This window comes from Grampus griseus (assembly GCF_964374135.1).
Source record: "Grampus griseus genome assembly, chromosome: 3".
Taxonomy (NCBI): domain Eukaryota; kingdom Metazoa; phylum Chordata; class Mammalia; order Artiodactyla; family Delphinidae; genus Grampus; species Grampus griseus.
The window spans coordinates 94641470-94656079 of record NC_139019.1 but is presented as its reverse complement, the minus strand read 5'-3'; the positions used below and the strand labels follow the sequence as shown (position 1 = coordinate 94656079).

General features: G+C 41.0%; 1 protein-coding gene across 1 annotated transcript; it reads right to left on the bottom strand.

The window, feature by feature from the left end:
- Positions 1-2319: 2319 nt before the first annotated feature.
- ARL14EPL (ARF like GTPase 14 effector protein like) lies at positions 2320-9192 on the bottom strand. The gene is made up of 3 exons (XM_082650896.1): positions 9094-9192; positions 7379-7518; positions 2320-4273 (listed from the first exon to the last, which is right to left on the bottom strand). The coding sequence occupies exons 1-3, from the start codon at positions 9187-9189 to the stop codon at positions 4051-4053; spliced, it is 459 nt and encodes a 152-aa protein (XP_082507022.1). The 5' UTR covers positions 9190-9192; the 3' UTR covers positions 2320-4050.
- Positions 9193-14610: the final 5418 nt, after the last annotated feature.

Below are 14610 nucleotides of genomic sequence, written 5' to 3'. Positions count from 1 at the left end.
TTATTTACCACTTTGCCTCTTGCTGAATTCTTTCTGCCCTGAGACTGGAGCTCCTTGGAGCGCCCCCCAGAATGCCACCTAGTGGTATCAGACGTATTTTTTTCCATTTCTTTCGGTAAGTATAGGTTAAAAGGCTAGACATGATTAATAAAACATACACAAGATGACTCTGAAAAATAGAGAGAGGAAGGCGGACAGGATAGGGACCTTGGATACGAGGAATGACACAGTTTAAGTAGCCTGGGTTTTCTTTCTACTTTATGTATCCTAGGTTTAAAAAAATTTTTTTTCTTACCCATTGTATCCTTGGCACCTAGTAAAGTAGCTGGCAGATAGGAGGTGCTTGATGAATGGATGAACGAATGAATGGTCACTAAGTAGTATATCTGTTAAGCATTCAGGGCCATTGAATTCACTATCAAAGGAAAAACAAAGGCAGTCTCTGATCTCTTTGAATTTATTATGTCTGACATAAGCATCGGCCAATTTTAAAAGAACCATACAAAGTGAGGAGGGAAATTCTTCTGAAACTACAAACTATAAACACAAAATAAACTACCTGTTAGACATGAATAGTGATGATAAGAGAGTCATATCCCTTGCACAGAGTGAAAAACAATTATTATGGTAAAAGCAGAATTTCAGGAAATCTGTGAATATGAAAAAGAATATTCCAAATCTAGGATTAAAATATAGATTATGAAAAAGAAACAAAGTATGAAAACTGTTTTGGCTCGATAATATATTTGGAGTACTATTCGAACTAACCTGAAAATTGTAGTCTGCGGTTATAGACACCACAGAGAATGAAGGAAAAAGAAACAGTAGAAGGGGAAAAAGCAAGATGTAGGGATATTCTTTTAATCATTTTATACCAGATATAAGCTAGTGTAAAGCACTCAATGCCTAGCATATACTGAGTGTCCATAAATACTAGACAATCAAGAAATCCACACATCAATGGCACCTGCTAGCAGAGCCACTTTGCTGTGGGGGCACTGGTGCAGTGTAGCCCATGTGAAAGGCACCCCTGGACATGTGCAGCCAATAGCCTGCATAGCCAAACACTGCAGTCCTGCTCACGTAAGTGTTTACGTTTCCGAGGCATTATAGAACTGCAATCCATGATAGCCACAAAATATCCAAGTTGGCAGTGTTCACTTTCCAGGAAAAGAAAATAAATATATAAAGGAGAGCTTAAATGATTTCTCTATGAGTTAGCATCCCAAGGTTCATACCTGTAATGGATCCGGGATACTGTATTGGGGGGTGGGCGGGAGGTGCCTAAGGATTGTCTCAGAGGCTGTATGGATTCTTTCTCTTACAAATTAGACTCAGATAAAGTATTCTGCAAATTGATGTGAAACGGCATTCCACTTGTAAATCCTTCTGTAAAGGATTACTGAGTGACTTGTTTAAATCCTTCAGTAAATATCAGTTTATATTTAAACAACCTTCTGTGAAATAGCTTTCCTTGCAATTTCTATACATATTCATGAAGACACACTGTCAACACTGAAAGAAAGATAGCCACACAGAAAGAGAAAAAAAATCTGATTACACTAAGACAATTTCCTTAATGTAATCAGATAGTACAACTATATTCCTTGTTAATCTGAATTTAGTTCAAATAACTAAAGAGCTTTGTTCACTTTGTGATAGAACTAGACACTTACAAAATAAGTTTCTGAAAATTCACATAAACTTATTTTTGCAAGAATCATTTTAGTGCAGGAGGCTTTTTAAAAATGAATTGAATTGGCAGTAGATCAAGATGAAATACACTGATTTATTAAAAAAGGACTTCATCAAAGGTTTTACTAGGCTTCCATAAAAGCAGTATGAGGTGTCTGCTTAATAAATATGTGAATTTATTTTATTTTTTGCTTTACTTGGAAAACTTACCAACGTAATTTGCCAACACGTGTTTTAAATGAGATCATTTTAAATCAGATCCTCTCATCTAATGTTTAAGACTGTAGGAGGAGACAAAAGGGAAATACACTTTAATATCAATTTGCCTGATTATTTTTTAATACAAAAATAAGACAGCTATGATAAGGCAGCGTTTCTCAAACTTACCTGATCATGAGACCTACTTGGGGGTGCTTGTTTTAAAGTATGGGTCACCAGGCCTCATCCCTAGAGGTTCTGACTCCTGAAGTTTGGGATGCGGTTCAGGAATGCATATTATTAAAAGCACCTGGATGAGCCTTACAATCAGGCCAATTAGGGACATACTTGGTGTCATGGAAAGAACACTGACCTAGTCTTAGGGTTCAAAACACCAAGGTTGCCAGGGCTTCTGCTTGTCCTTAACCGAGTCATTTTAATCTCACCGGGTCCAAATTTCCTCAGTTGTAGAAAAACAAACAAAACAACAACAACAAGACTGTTTTTAGTTCTATAAACCCCATGAAGACCAGGACCAGCTGAGTTTTACTCACAGCTCCATCCCCAAGCCTGGCACAGAACAGCCTCTTGGTTATTATTTGTTGACAAGTCACTAGTTAGACAACCTGGAAGATTCCTTTTCAACTTTAAAATTATATGATTCTAAAATAAATAAGTGAAGAAACAATTCACTTGGTCAGTCATTTACAAAACAACAATTATTCTCAAAACAAAACATAATATAAACCAAAAAAGGCCCCTACTCCTTTGGACGGGTCTCAGGGCTGCGCACTCCTCATGAGCACTTCAAAGGATCTGACTTGAGTATTTGATTTCTTCCTCCCAGGGCTGTGATGGTTAAAGGTAGTGAATTGGAAACATGCAGTACAAAGTTAAGTCTGGAAAACTCAGTAAATTCTGTGAAAAACAGAGTCAGTTCTCCTGCTGCACATACAGGAATAGTGCCATCACAGCATGCCTTGCAGGATTTTTGCTACTTTAGTCCCAAAACATACGGTCAAGTAACAAGTCTAGAATTATCAGGAACCTTTCCCGGCATGCGGATTGTGCAGTAATAAGTGCTTTTGAAACTGATTGGGCAGGAAAAATAAACTCTGAAAACTAACATTTCAAGCCCCCACACCAGTGGCATCAATATCACCTGGGAAATAAAATTCTTGACCCCTGCCCCAGACCTAATCAGAAACTCTGTGGGTGGGGCAGAAAAATCTACCATACAACCAGTCTTCCAGGTGATTCTGATGTACACTGAAGGATGAGAACCACTGAGTTAGGGTAAACAGGACTCATAAAGACAAATTCAAAGAAGGCTGAGTGGAAGTTTCTATAAACCTCCTACAATGTATCAGAATTGAAAAAGACCACATCATGTATCTAGTCAACTAGGTATCAAGGCTCTCAATTAGCCAACACACAACAATGTGCTTTCATATAATAACTTAAGTTTCCTCCTTTTGAAAAAATATTCTGAAATACTGATCCTGAAATAAAAAACAATGTAAACCACTGGCTTTTAGGATATTCAAGTCCTAATGTTTCCATTTCATAAATAAAATACAAGTTTTTAATAAAAATATTGCCAAGTATTACATTGCCTTTTAATATTATTAAAATATCAATAATAAAAAAATGAGACTGTGGGTATGCAATAAAAAAATGAGACTTGGTATGCTAAGTCACAAGGTTTTGTTTTTTTCAAGCCAAATAACAATTCTGATTTAGAACTAGTGATGTGTAAGATTCTAAGGGTAACTAGCTATTATAAATGTATGATTCTATGTTCTATGTCAAGACAAGCTCCCAGCTACAGAATTCTGAAGATCTTCAGACTCCATTTCCTAAGATACCAGCAAAGAGGAAAGGAATTTTTAATCTGAGAGCAAAGTAGTGATGGAGGTGTCGGTGCTGATATCCATCTATGGGCACTCTCTTGGGTTACAAGGAGAGGAATTTGAGAGGAGGTCACAGCAGGAAGGTTAGAGAAGGATGGCCCATTCCATACTGTTCTATGGCTTCGCAGAACATGAGTCTTAAGTACATTTTTTAAAACATTTTCCCCCAGCCCTAAAATTCACCCAAGAGAAAGAGGTTGCCTTAAAGGTAAAGAAGAAACCGATCAGACCACGAGGGCAGCTCCTAGTCGGGAACGTTGAAGGGCAGCGCGCTGATGACCTCCCCAGACTCAGTGACGATGGCATCGTACACCCAGCGGCGGTTGCAGCGGCATTCAGGGCCACACTTGTTGGAGTTACACTTGGGGCAGGGGTAGAAGCAGCCCAGGCAGTTCTTCTCCAGGCAATCGCACAGGTCAGCATCGTTGCAGATGAGCCTGCCGCTTTTGTCATACTTCTTCATAACTCTGCAAAGGAAAAGAATGACACTAACAGGACAGTGCAGTTTTCCTCAGCATTGAGAATAGATTCTTGTGTAGCAATCTTCCCAGGTAGGCTCCCTTTACTCTGAGGAAGCAGCACCCTAAAGATGGTCCAGCAACACTTCAGAATGCTATAAGGCAACATGTCCTGGGAAATTCAGTCAATATGCACCAATCACCAAGGCAGTCAGGGCTGTCACCTAGAGTAAGGCTTCGTTTTTTCCAGCATGCTGGGGAATGTAATATCCCACCTAAGCAAATTTTGAGGAATAGCTGATTAAAGGCTATTAAAATTTCCTTCTACAAGTTTTTACTTAAAAATATAACCATCCTTGATGGAATTTCCCCCAATAAATTACATCCATTTTTCCTTTCTTAAGAAAAAGCACTATATACAGCTGAAACTAACACAACATTGTAAATCAACTATACTTCAATTAAAAAAAAAGAGAGAAAAGAAGAAGCACTACAGTGAATACAGTCACATTTTGAATGACTCAAGAGAAGCATTGGAATTGTCCGTTACTATACCAACATCATTAAAAACAAAAACAAGCAAACTGAAAATTCCTCTGCTAACAGTCTTCTCATACCACTGCTTCTGTCCCTTTCTGATTCTGTTTTTTTTACCCAGTGTGGGGGGCAGAAGGTGTCATAAACTCTGAGTGACAGCAGGAAGTTCTGTACCAGTGAGTACACCGTGCTTTGTGCCCCGACACTGTCCCTGTCGGCCTCTACAAGTCCAGGAAGCGAAAGGATTCTGCCACCTTCTCAAAATCAAACCATCTCGAAATAAATCCTTTAGTACTGAGCTGCTTGAAACCCTGAGAATGACAAAAGTACCTGTGTAGAGCCTGTATCCATTAGGACCAGTTGAAGTCAGAAAAGGCTGTGAAGTTATGACCTTCTGCACCCTTGGCCCCCAAGCAGGCATAACACCTCCTTCCCTTCCTGTTAGGTAATGCTATTCCATCCTCTTCCCTCTCCCAGTAAAGCGGGGAAGGTTAAGGATCATTATGCAGACTTGCCTGATTATCTTACTGTAGCAGGACAGCCTTTCCGATGAGGATTGACATTTGAAGCACTTCATCTGAAGCATGAGAGCTCCTTCACCCACCAGGAAATGCAGGTGTCAACAGACAAGGAGGTGTGAAATCTATTATGGGAATGGGGAGTCATGCAGCCAACAGAGAACCTAGGTCAGACTCTGTCCTTCTCCCTGTGCCTTCACCCAAATACTCCCTGTCTTTACTCAGACATCAAGACACAAATCTTACAGTTTCCTGCCCATCTGATGCTATACTCTATATAGTTCTGAGCTATCATAGGTACACAAAGTGTACAAAACATACACGCAGAGATAAAGAATAAAACACACTTCCACATATCCCAGCTTAATAAAGAGGTTTCACGCCTTTGACAACCTCTTCACGCTCCATCCGTTGTATCCCTCCACTCAGCCAAAAGGAACCACACCTTGATATCATAAAAGTCATCTCCTTGTTTTACTTTTCATTATGCCATATGTGTATGTATCTCCAAGCGCACCGCATTTTCCCCTCTGTAATTTGCTTTTTTAATTCGACATCATGATTTGAGATTCATCCATGGTGGCACATGTAGCTGTTTTCAGATATTTTCACAACTATATGTATTCCACAGTACAAATATACCAGCTACTTAACTTTTCCATTATGGGTGGGCATTTGGATTATTACTACTTTATTTTCTTTGCTATTGCAGGGATGCTATGAATTTTTTGAACATGTCTCCTATTGTACATGTATGAGTTTTTGCAGGATATACACCCAGGAGTGAATATGTTAGGTCATAAGGTACATAGGTAATGCCAAGCTGTTTTAAAACAGGGCTTCCCTGGTGGCGCAGTGGTTGAGGGTCCGCCTGCCGATTCAGGGGACATGGGTTCGTGCCCTGGTCCGGGAAGATCCCACATGCCACGGAGCGGCTGGGCCCATGAGCCATGGCCACTGAGCCTGCGCCTCTGGAGCCTGTGCTCCACAATGGGAGAGGCCACAACAGTGAGAGGCCCACGTACCGGAAAAAAAAAGAAAAAAAAAAAGAGGCTGTACTATTTTACACCTAATTCATGTCCCATAGCTTCATGAACAGTGATATCATAAGACTGAACTCTTTGCCCATCTGGTCGGGGAGGCACTTCCCCATACTGTACCAATGACTAAGGTTTAGCATCCTGAGTGTTCACTAGCCTTTTCTTCTATGAAATGTCTGTTCATTGTTGGGTTCGTTTTTCTCTTAGGATGTTTATCTTTTTCTTATTGATTCATATATATTTTAGATACTGATCTTTTAGATCATAAATAACTTCTCCCACCTTGTGATTTGTCTCTCATTATTTTTAGAATGTCTTTTAAAGGGCATAAAGTCTTAATTTTAATGTAGTCAAATATATCAACCTTTTCCTTGATGGTCTGCTTAATTTATGCCTCTGGTGTGCTAGCAATAATTGAATTTATGATACTTCTGTGCCCATCTGATACTGGAATTCATTCCCATGGTTATATTATTTCTCCTTCTAATGCACATCTTTCTTACTTTTAATCATCTCTCCTACTACAGCCATTACTCTAGTGCAAGGACTTCTGAAGCCTGTTTTTAAAAAACTGACGCCTATGGCTGGGCTTCCCTGGTGGCGCAGTGGTTGAGAGTCCACCTGCCGATGCAGGGGACACAGGTTCATGCCCCGGTTCGGGAAGATCCCACATGCCACGGAGCGGCTGGGCCCGTGAGCCATGGACACTGAGCTTGCGCTTCCGGAGTCTGCGCGTCCGGAGCCTGTGCTACGCGACGGGAGAGCTCACTGCAGTGAGAGGCCCGCGTACCGCAAAAAAAAAAAAAAAAAAAAAAACACACACACACAAAAACTGATGCCTAATTGGAGATTATAGTCTATTTCTTGAAATTGCTAACTTCCAGACATAAGGGGTGATACTGTACTTTAGAAAATACATTTTTAAGTAATAAAAAAGTGGCAACATTTAATTGCTTTGTCAAGGAGAATTCATGCATTTTGTAATCCCACGGATTAAATATAATAAATCATGATCTTACTTGTACTTTACAGAAAAATACTCATTCATCTTTGACATTCGTGCTTTCTTTTTCTGCTGCCTTGTTTCAGGATTAAAGTCTGCTACCTGTGGTCCGGGATTTTGAAATGCCAAGCATTTTAACTGTCGCTCTATCTGTTGCTATGAAACAAATAAACAAATAAAATATATTAGTAGTAAGAACCAGGTAATTTTATCTGCTTTACACAGAATCAAAATGAAGTTTCTGTAACTTTTACCATAATGGCATGAAAGCTTAGTTGTTTTAGCTAGAGTAATAAACAATTTAATCAGATTAAGTTTCAAAAGATGACGTAAAACTTTTCAAATTAGGTCATTCTTTCTGAATAAACAAATACATAGTGTAAAACTATGTATAATAAAAAAAATAAAAAACAATCAAGGGGGAACAGAAGAATTCCCTTTATACCTGCAAAACACCCCTTGGCTTCTCAAATCTGCTGGGGATGAAAGTCAGAATTACCATTTTACGGTGGATAATGACAAGGGAGTAAAAGCCCTTCCGCCCAGGTAAAGTATCTCAAAACACAGTGAGAACACACAGTACACACAACCCTCCCCTTCAGTGCTCTAGGGCATCTCAGCACTCACTGCCCTGGGAGTGTGGACCCCATCAGGGCTCTGATGCAGAATGCAGCCACCTGAAGGATCCCCTCTCAGTCAAAGCCAGACTGCAAGAAGAAAATCTGGCTTGAATGACAAAATAGCATGTTAGTGGACATTTTCACAAGTCTCTGTTTGGGGATATTTATAATTCAAAATTAAATGGGGCCTAATTGGAAAGACAAGCAATAAAGATACTTCAATCAGTCCTGATAATTAATTTTGAACATACAGCACATATGTCAGGAGTGAAGGGAATGCTCCTCTGAAGGATTTTAGAAGAAAATAATCTGAGTGGCCCCCAAACACTTAGGCTAACACATATATGAAATACTACATTTTGAAACCAAAGGGAAACTTTCAATGTATGAATTTCAAGGTAACAAATTAGTAACAGAATCTCGGGCTTTTCTGCAGTTTCTTTAGCTTAATAATAGTCTAGTCAGTCTAAAATAATATAGGTATGTTTCTTTAAAATTTCATTTTGGTTTGTGTGTATGGGTTTGTTTTACAAACAACCTTATGAAATGATTCTGTATTTAGGTATAGCTGCTCAATAAACACAACTTAGCACGATCTACTATTATTCTCAGTAGCAAAGCAAGAGTTTAGATGCCTCTGTTCAGATCTTGGCTCTGCCACTTGTTACTGGAGTGCTTTGAGCAAGTTCCTCCTTCTTCTAAGCCGTGGTTTCTTCTTTTGCAAAATGGGTTAACAACGGTATCTTGTGATAAGGGTTAGGTGAATTAACATATACCAAGCTTTAGAACAGGTACTAGCATATCATGGGAAAAAAAACCCCAAGGATTTGTTAAATAAAAATATTTGACCATATTCTCTACAAATTTCCTACTCCAAGGGTAGGATTTTATTGCACAGGATGCTGGGGACTGAGAGGCACAGAGGAGACAGGTAAGATGAGACCAGCTTCATGAAAGCGGGGTGAAGACGAGGAGAAGCACTAAGGAGCAGAGATCCTTCCTGTGGATTCCTGATGGGGCCTACCTTCCCACCCAAATCTGGGGCATCTCAGAGATCCCCAAGTTGCGAACTCCCCAAATACCACGGAATCATAGTATTCACGAGCCATACCAGTTGCTTCTGTCCGATTTGACAGTTTTTCTCAGAAGAACTTTGACCTGCATGTCTCTCTTGCGTGGAATTGTTTTTTTCTGATTGTTCACTCATTTCTGATCACTAAAAAAAGTAACTGGAAAAAAGTAAAACACATTAATATCACATATCCCAAGTAACTTAATCCTGTGACTTTCCTGCTCTCTCCCTACATCTTACTTTCTTTAAAAACCAGACTTACTAGAAAAGCCATTTGCTCCCCTGGCTTCTTTTTTTTTTACCACTCACTCTTAAATCCTGCATCTGACTCCCCCAGAACACTGTACTGATGCTCTTCTCAGCCTGGTGTTCCATGAGCAAATCAACTTCCATGAGCAAATCAACCGTACCTTTTACAGTTCTTAGCATCAGAGACCTCACTGGAGCAGGCAACCCTGGGACCAGCCACTCCTGCCCAAGAGGACTAGGAATTCTTAGATCTCCGTTCTTCCTCCTTTACACTTATTCCCTTGAAAGAGAAGAAGATACGTTAATGTCGTAGTACATCCCCAGTAACTTTGTGAAAATCTTCTCCGCTCCCATGGTTTCATTATAACCTTTTCAGAAATCATTGCCCAGGATGCCTCTAAAAGCTCCAACCTCCTCAACCAAGTTTTCTGACAAATTTCGAACACAACGTGTGCTAAATGGAAGTCATCAGTTTTCCATAAAACTCAGCTGCTTAAATGCCTGTAATTTAGTTTTTTTTTACATCTTTATTAGCGTATAATTGCTTTACAATGGTGTGTCAGTTTCTGCCTTATAACAAAGTGAATCAGTCACACATACACATATGTTCCCATATCTCCTCCCTCTTGCGTCTCCCTCCCTCCCACCCTCCCTATCCCACCCCTCTAGGTGGTCACAAAGCACCGAGCTGATCTCCCTGTGCTATGCGGCTGCTTCCCACTAGCTATCTACCTTACATTTGGTAGTGTATATATGTCCATGCCTCTCTCTCGCTTCGTCACAGCTTACCCTTCTGTAATTTACTTTTAAATACTTCTATATGTGTATACACACACACACACACACACACACATACAAGATGCGTACGTGTGTGTGTGTGTGTGTCAGGTGAAGCTAACACAGGTTGACAAATGCACAGTCCAGCCTGCTCTGCAGTGTTCTGTCAGAAAGGACCACGAGCCAGAGGAGGCTTCCGCAGCCCTGCTGCCTCTCCCGTCTCTTGTCAACTACCTGTGCTGAGTGCAGGGCGCTGTTTCTACCAAAGGACCTGAGCGTTACGCTTGACCAGTTCATCTGGCACCGCCACTCTGCCTGCCAACTGGAAATTCCAATTCCACCAATTCCAATTCCAACTGAGAATTCCAATTCTCCATTCTCCCTATGTCTAGGGCCGCTAGACACGGATTGTTCACTCTTCTGTATCCTCCACTCCAGTTCCCAACATTAGGTTAGGAAGACGTGTTGATTTTTCTTTCCTACCATTCCTAGCATTGATTCTTCCTTTCCATTCTGTATCAGGGAGAAGCCACCCTAAAGATAGCAGCAGTAGTAGTCATAGTAGTAATAGTAGCAGTAGTACCTTACCCTTGACCAAGATGGGCTTATCGTTCCCCTCAGTTTGACTAAACTTCAGCCTTCTCCTGACTCTTTGCCTTGACCTCCCTTTTCTTAGATCCTTTACTTCAGAAAACATGTCATCGTAAATTCTTTCTCTGCTCCATTGAGATGTAAATCTTCTCCCAGCCTCAGCCAGTTTTATAACCCCAGAAGGTCTTTCTCAAGGGCTAGGAACCATCCCTTTGAAATGTAATCAGCCAGAAAGGCTGGGCTCCTATTTGCCAGTCTCTGTGGGAAGGTAGAAACCTAACTCGCTAATTGGTGGAATGGTGAGTGCCAATTAGCAAACACAGGTGACCTAATCACAGAGAAAAACATTTGCAAGCTCAGGAATTACTCAATGTGCCCAACACATCCCAGGGATCAATCTCTCCCCTGAAGTCCTCTAGTATTTTATTCCCACCTTTTATTTCAGTGGAGTTGAGCTCAGACTGAGTTCTGGCTTTCCTTCCCTATGATAGCCTTGAATAAAATCTACTTTGCCTGTTTCACTTGATCTGGCGCGGTTTTTGCTTTGACACTGTCACATGCAATTTCACATCTGATCAGCCACACATTCCCAGGGAGCATTTTCCAAGTTGTCTGGAGATGAAATCACATGGAGCTATTTTAAAAATGATAAATTCCCTGTCAAATGCCAGCCCTACTGGGGTTATCATTTGCAGAGGAAAATCGTGGTGATCTGTATAATTAATAAGTTCTCCAGGTGACTCCTATCCTTAGGCAATTATGGGAGATATTAGGATAGGTATAATTTTCTTCATCCAGTTTTGCCATCTGATCCTAAAACTATTGCCCATAATTTCTTCCTACCCCAAATTTGTCCAAAACATTGTGGTCATGTTGATATTCCTAAACCAGAAATGTCTTTATCTTATTCCTATGCAAGGACTTCCGTGACTCCCCTCTGTCAGTAACATCCCACATCCCTGGTGTATCAGTGAAGGTCCATCAAAACCGACTCCAGCAACGTGTCTAGGCTCACCTCCCTGCATTCCTTACCTTGGGCCAAAGCTACTGACCGCCCCACTCCTGTTACCATCCCTCCCATCTCTTACCTAACTCATTCCTTCCCCTTTGAACTCTGGTTTATCTCTCTGCTCCAAGAAGCCTCCCCATCATCTGATTCTTGAAGATTCCTTTCACTCTTGGGCTCTGTTTGAAGCTTCCTCAAGAAAATTGCCCCCAACGGGGCCCTAAACCTTCTAGCTTCTTCATGTAACAAATTTTCTTCCACATGGGAATAGATATGACTTTATGATCATCTTTGCAAGCAAGAAAATCTTCTGAAAGAGCAACCATTTAACTGCATTAGGAGAAATGAATATTTTATGCAAATCCTCCACCCAAGATGCCTTTGGTTAAGTCCTTCATGAAATGTAGGTCTCCAAATATAGATTTGGGGGGAAACTTACTCGTATTTATTCATATTCTGAATAAAGCAAATGGAAATTATAATAGAATTTCACCAGGGCCTGAAATTGTAATTGGATTTTACTAGGAACCCAAAATATCTGTCCCAGGAAAAGTAATAAAATGGTTCAGAACGCCCTTTTTTCCCTGCTTGGCATTTCCCAGGCAGGGGTTCTTAACCAGAGAAGGAAAGCAGGGGGCTCTTGAACTTGGATGAATAGAGAACACGTATTTATTTTCACTAAACTCTAACTGAAATTCTGGCTTTGCCTTTTATTATAAGGCAAACAGCAAACCACAATAGTCTGAGTAGCACTTTTGACCGATTTTTTTTTTTTTTTTTTTTGCGGTACGCGGGCCTCTCACTGTTGTGGCCTCTCCTGTTGCAGAGCACAGGCTCCGGACGCGCAGGCTCAGCGGCCATGGCTCACGGCCCAGCCGCTCCGCGGCACGTGGGATCTTCTCGGCCCGGGGCACGAACCCGTGTCCCCTGCATTGGCAGGCGGACTCTCAACCACTGCGCCACCAAGGAAGCCCCTTGATTGATGTTTTTTTAACCCATTACAGCTGTTGTAGATATGTCAAAACGTTATTGACACTCATCTTCAAAATGATGGTAGATCTTAGACCTGCCGCTAGATCTTATTTGATATGTTGATAATAAAACATATATCACCATCATAAATTCTTTTTAACATTTTGGTAAGTGTATTTCAATATAATTGGTTTCCCTTGTAACCTTACAGATTTTATTTTATATGATTAAAACCGTCATTCTGAAAAAAAAAATCATCCTGAGAAATGGTCCATAGATATAACAGCTGACCAAAGGAGTCCACGACACACAAAAATAAGATTAAGAACCCTTGCAAAGAGGCAGGGAGAACCCACTGCTGCCACCTCATTGATCGTGGTGAGGAGAAACAACAGCTCCTGGCTGTAGAAGATGCTCATTTTCAAGGATAGGGCTGGAAGCAGTATGGTATATCCTGGGGAATTGCATTTAATGAAACACAAAGTGTATGACATCAAATTAACCAGCCCTCTGTTTTGTCCTAACATATGTCAGATTGCCTGTAAAAATCCACAATCTAGTCTAGCCCAAAGAGAAGCAGCGCCCCCAGGTGGCAGACATAACACAGACTCCAAGAGCAGCCATCCTTAAAGTATGGCCCAAGGATGGGGCAACAGTTTAGCACTAGGCTTGGGCCAGAATGGATGTCAGACACTTCACTGGGTACATTGGATAGTTTAGCTGATGTTTTTCTCCAGAGCAAGACTATCTATCTGGAGGAGGCAGTTCACTGATTTCCGATCTGGCCCAACCTTGATTCACCACGAACAGGAACTTTGAGTAGCACTGGAGTGCATTTTGGCTGCGACACTCATCTTCCTTCTGTGGTTAGTTCAACTCTCACGTGCAAGTTCCTCCATTAGAAATTTAGCTCTGGAAGCAGTCTTATACCTTTATCTCCCCCTAGAACTACTACTTTGTTAGTACTCAATTCATATTTCATAAATATTATGCTAATAATGCTAATTATTAGCCACCTACTATGTGCCAAGCACTTTGCTAACCGTTCTACATATATTATTTCATTTAATTCCACTGCAACGCTCTGAACTAGGTACTGTTATTTCTATTGAATATTTTACAGATGAGAAAACTGAGGCCCAGAAAGACCATTTAGGCCACAGGGGTTTAAAATCCAGACTCGTCTGACCTCCCAAACTAAACTGTCTTGGGGATGTTACACTGCTTCAAGACTGATTTTAATGATGACCTCCATCTCTACATAGGCTGTTGCTAAGTGACCCCACAGAGCTTGTTCAAAATGAAGCCTGGACTAGGAACAGGGGAAGATGCATTTAGATGATCCTCTCCAGTTTGCCTCGTCCAGTTCTTCTGTCATAGCACACACCTCCAAAGTGTGCTGGGAAGAAGCTTCCCATCTCAGACACATGAGCCACATCTGACCTCAGGATTGGATTTGGAAGTCAGCCGGAAAGAAGAGAGTCACACGTAGACAAAGTCACCCTGGAAAATGCCTTCAGAAAATGCTGCCTGGGAAAGGCCCTATACAGCCAGGCCTTTCTCCAGTTTCTCAGGTTAGGAATCGGATGAAGTAGTTGACTGACTTACACACATATAGGAGCCAGCATGGTTGAATTATGTTTACCTTTAAACCTCAGATCTGGAACCCGGGCAAGTTCCACACTCTATGAGGCCTCAGGAACTAGGTCACCCTAGAAACAGCACTGGGTCCAGAGCCCCACCTTCCTGCTCACTCTGAGGCACAGGTCATCCAGGGAAATGCAGTAAAATGACTCACACCGTAAGCACTTACCCTTATCTTCAGGAGGCCTCCAGCACCGTAAGGTTGAATTTATGTAAGCAGATGGTGTCTTGCACAAGGTGGAGTATTTTTTCTACTTTGATCCCTAAGGACACTAGCAAATTATCAAAAGAGGAAAAGCATTCAGTTTAAACGCTTG

Excerpts from the sequence above, each read along its gene's own strand:
- ARL14EPL (XM_082650896.1), bottom strand. The coding sequence starts at position 9,189 with ATGAGTGAACAATCAGAAAAAAACAATTCCACGCAAGAGAGACATGCA. Across the intron at positions 7,519-9,093 it reads AAATCGGACAGAAGCAACTG|CAACAGATAGAGCGACAGTT; the intron begins GTATGGCTCGTG and ends TTTGTTTCATAG. Across the intron at positions 4,274-7,378 it reads TATTTTTCTGTAAAGTACAA|AGTTATGAAGAAGTATGACA; the intron begins GTAAGATCATGA and ends TTTCCTTTGCAG.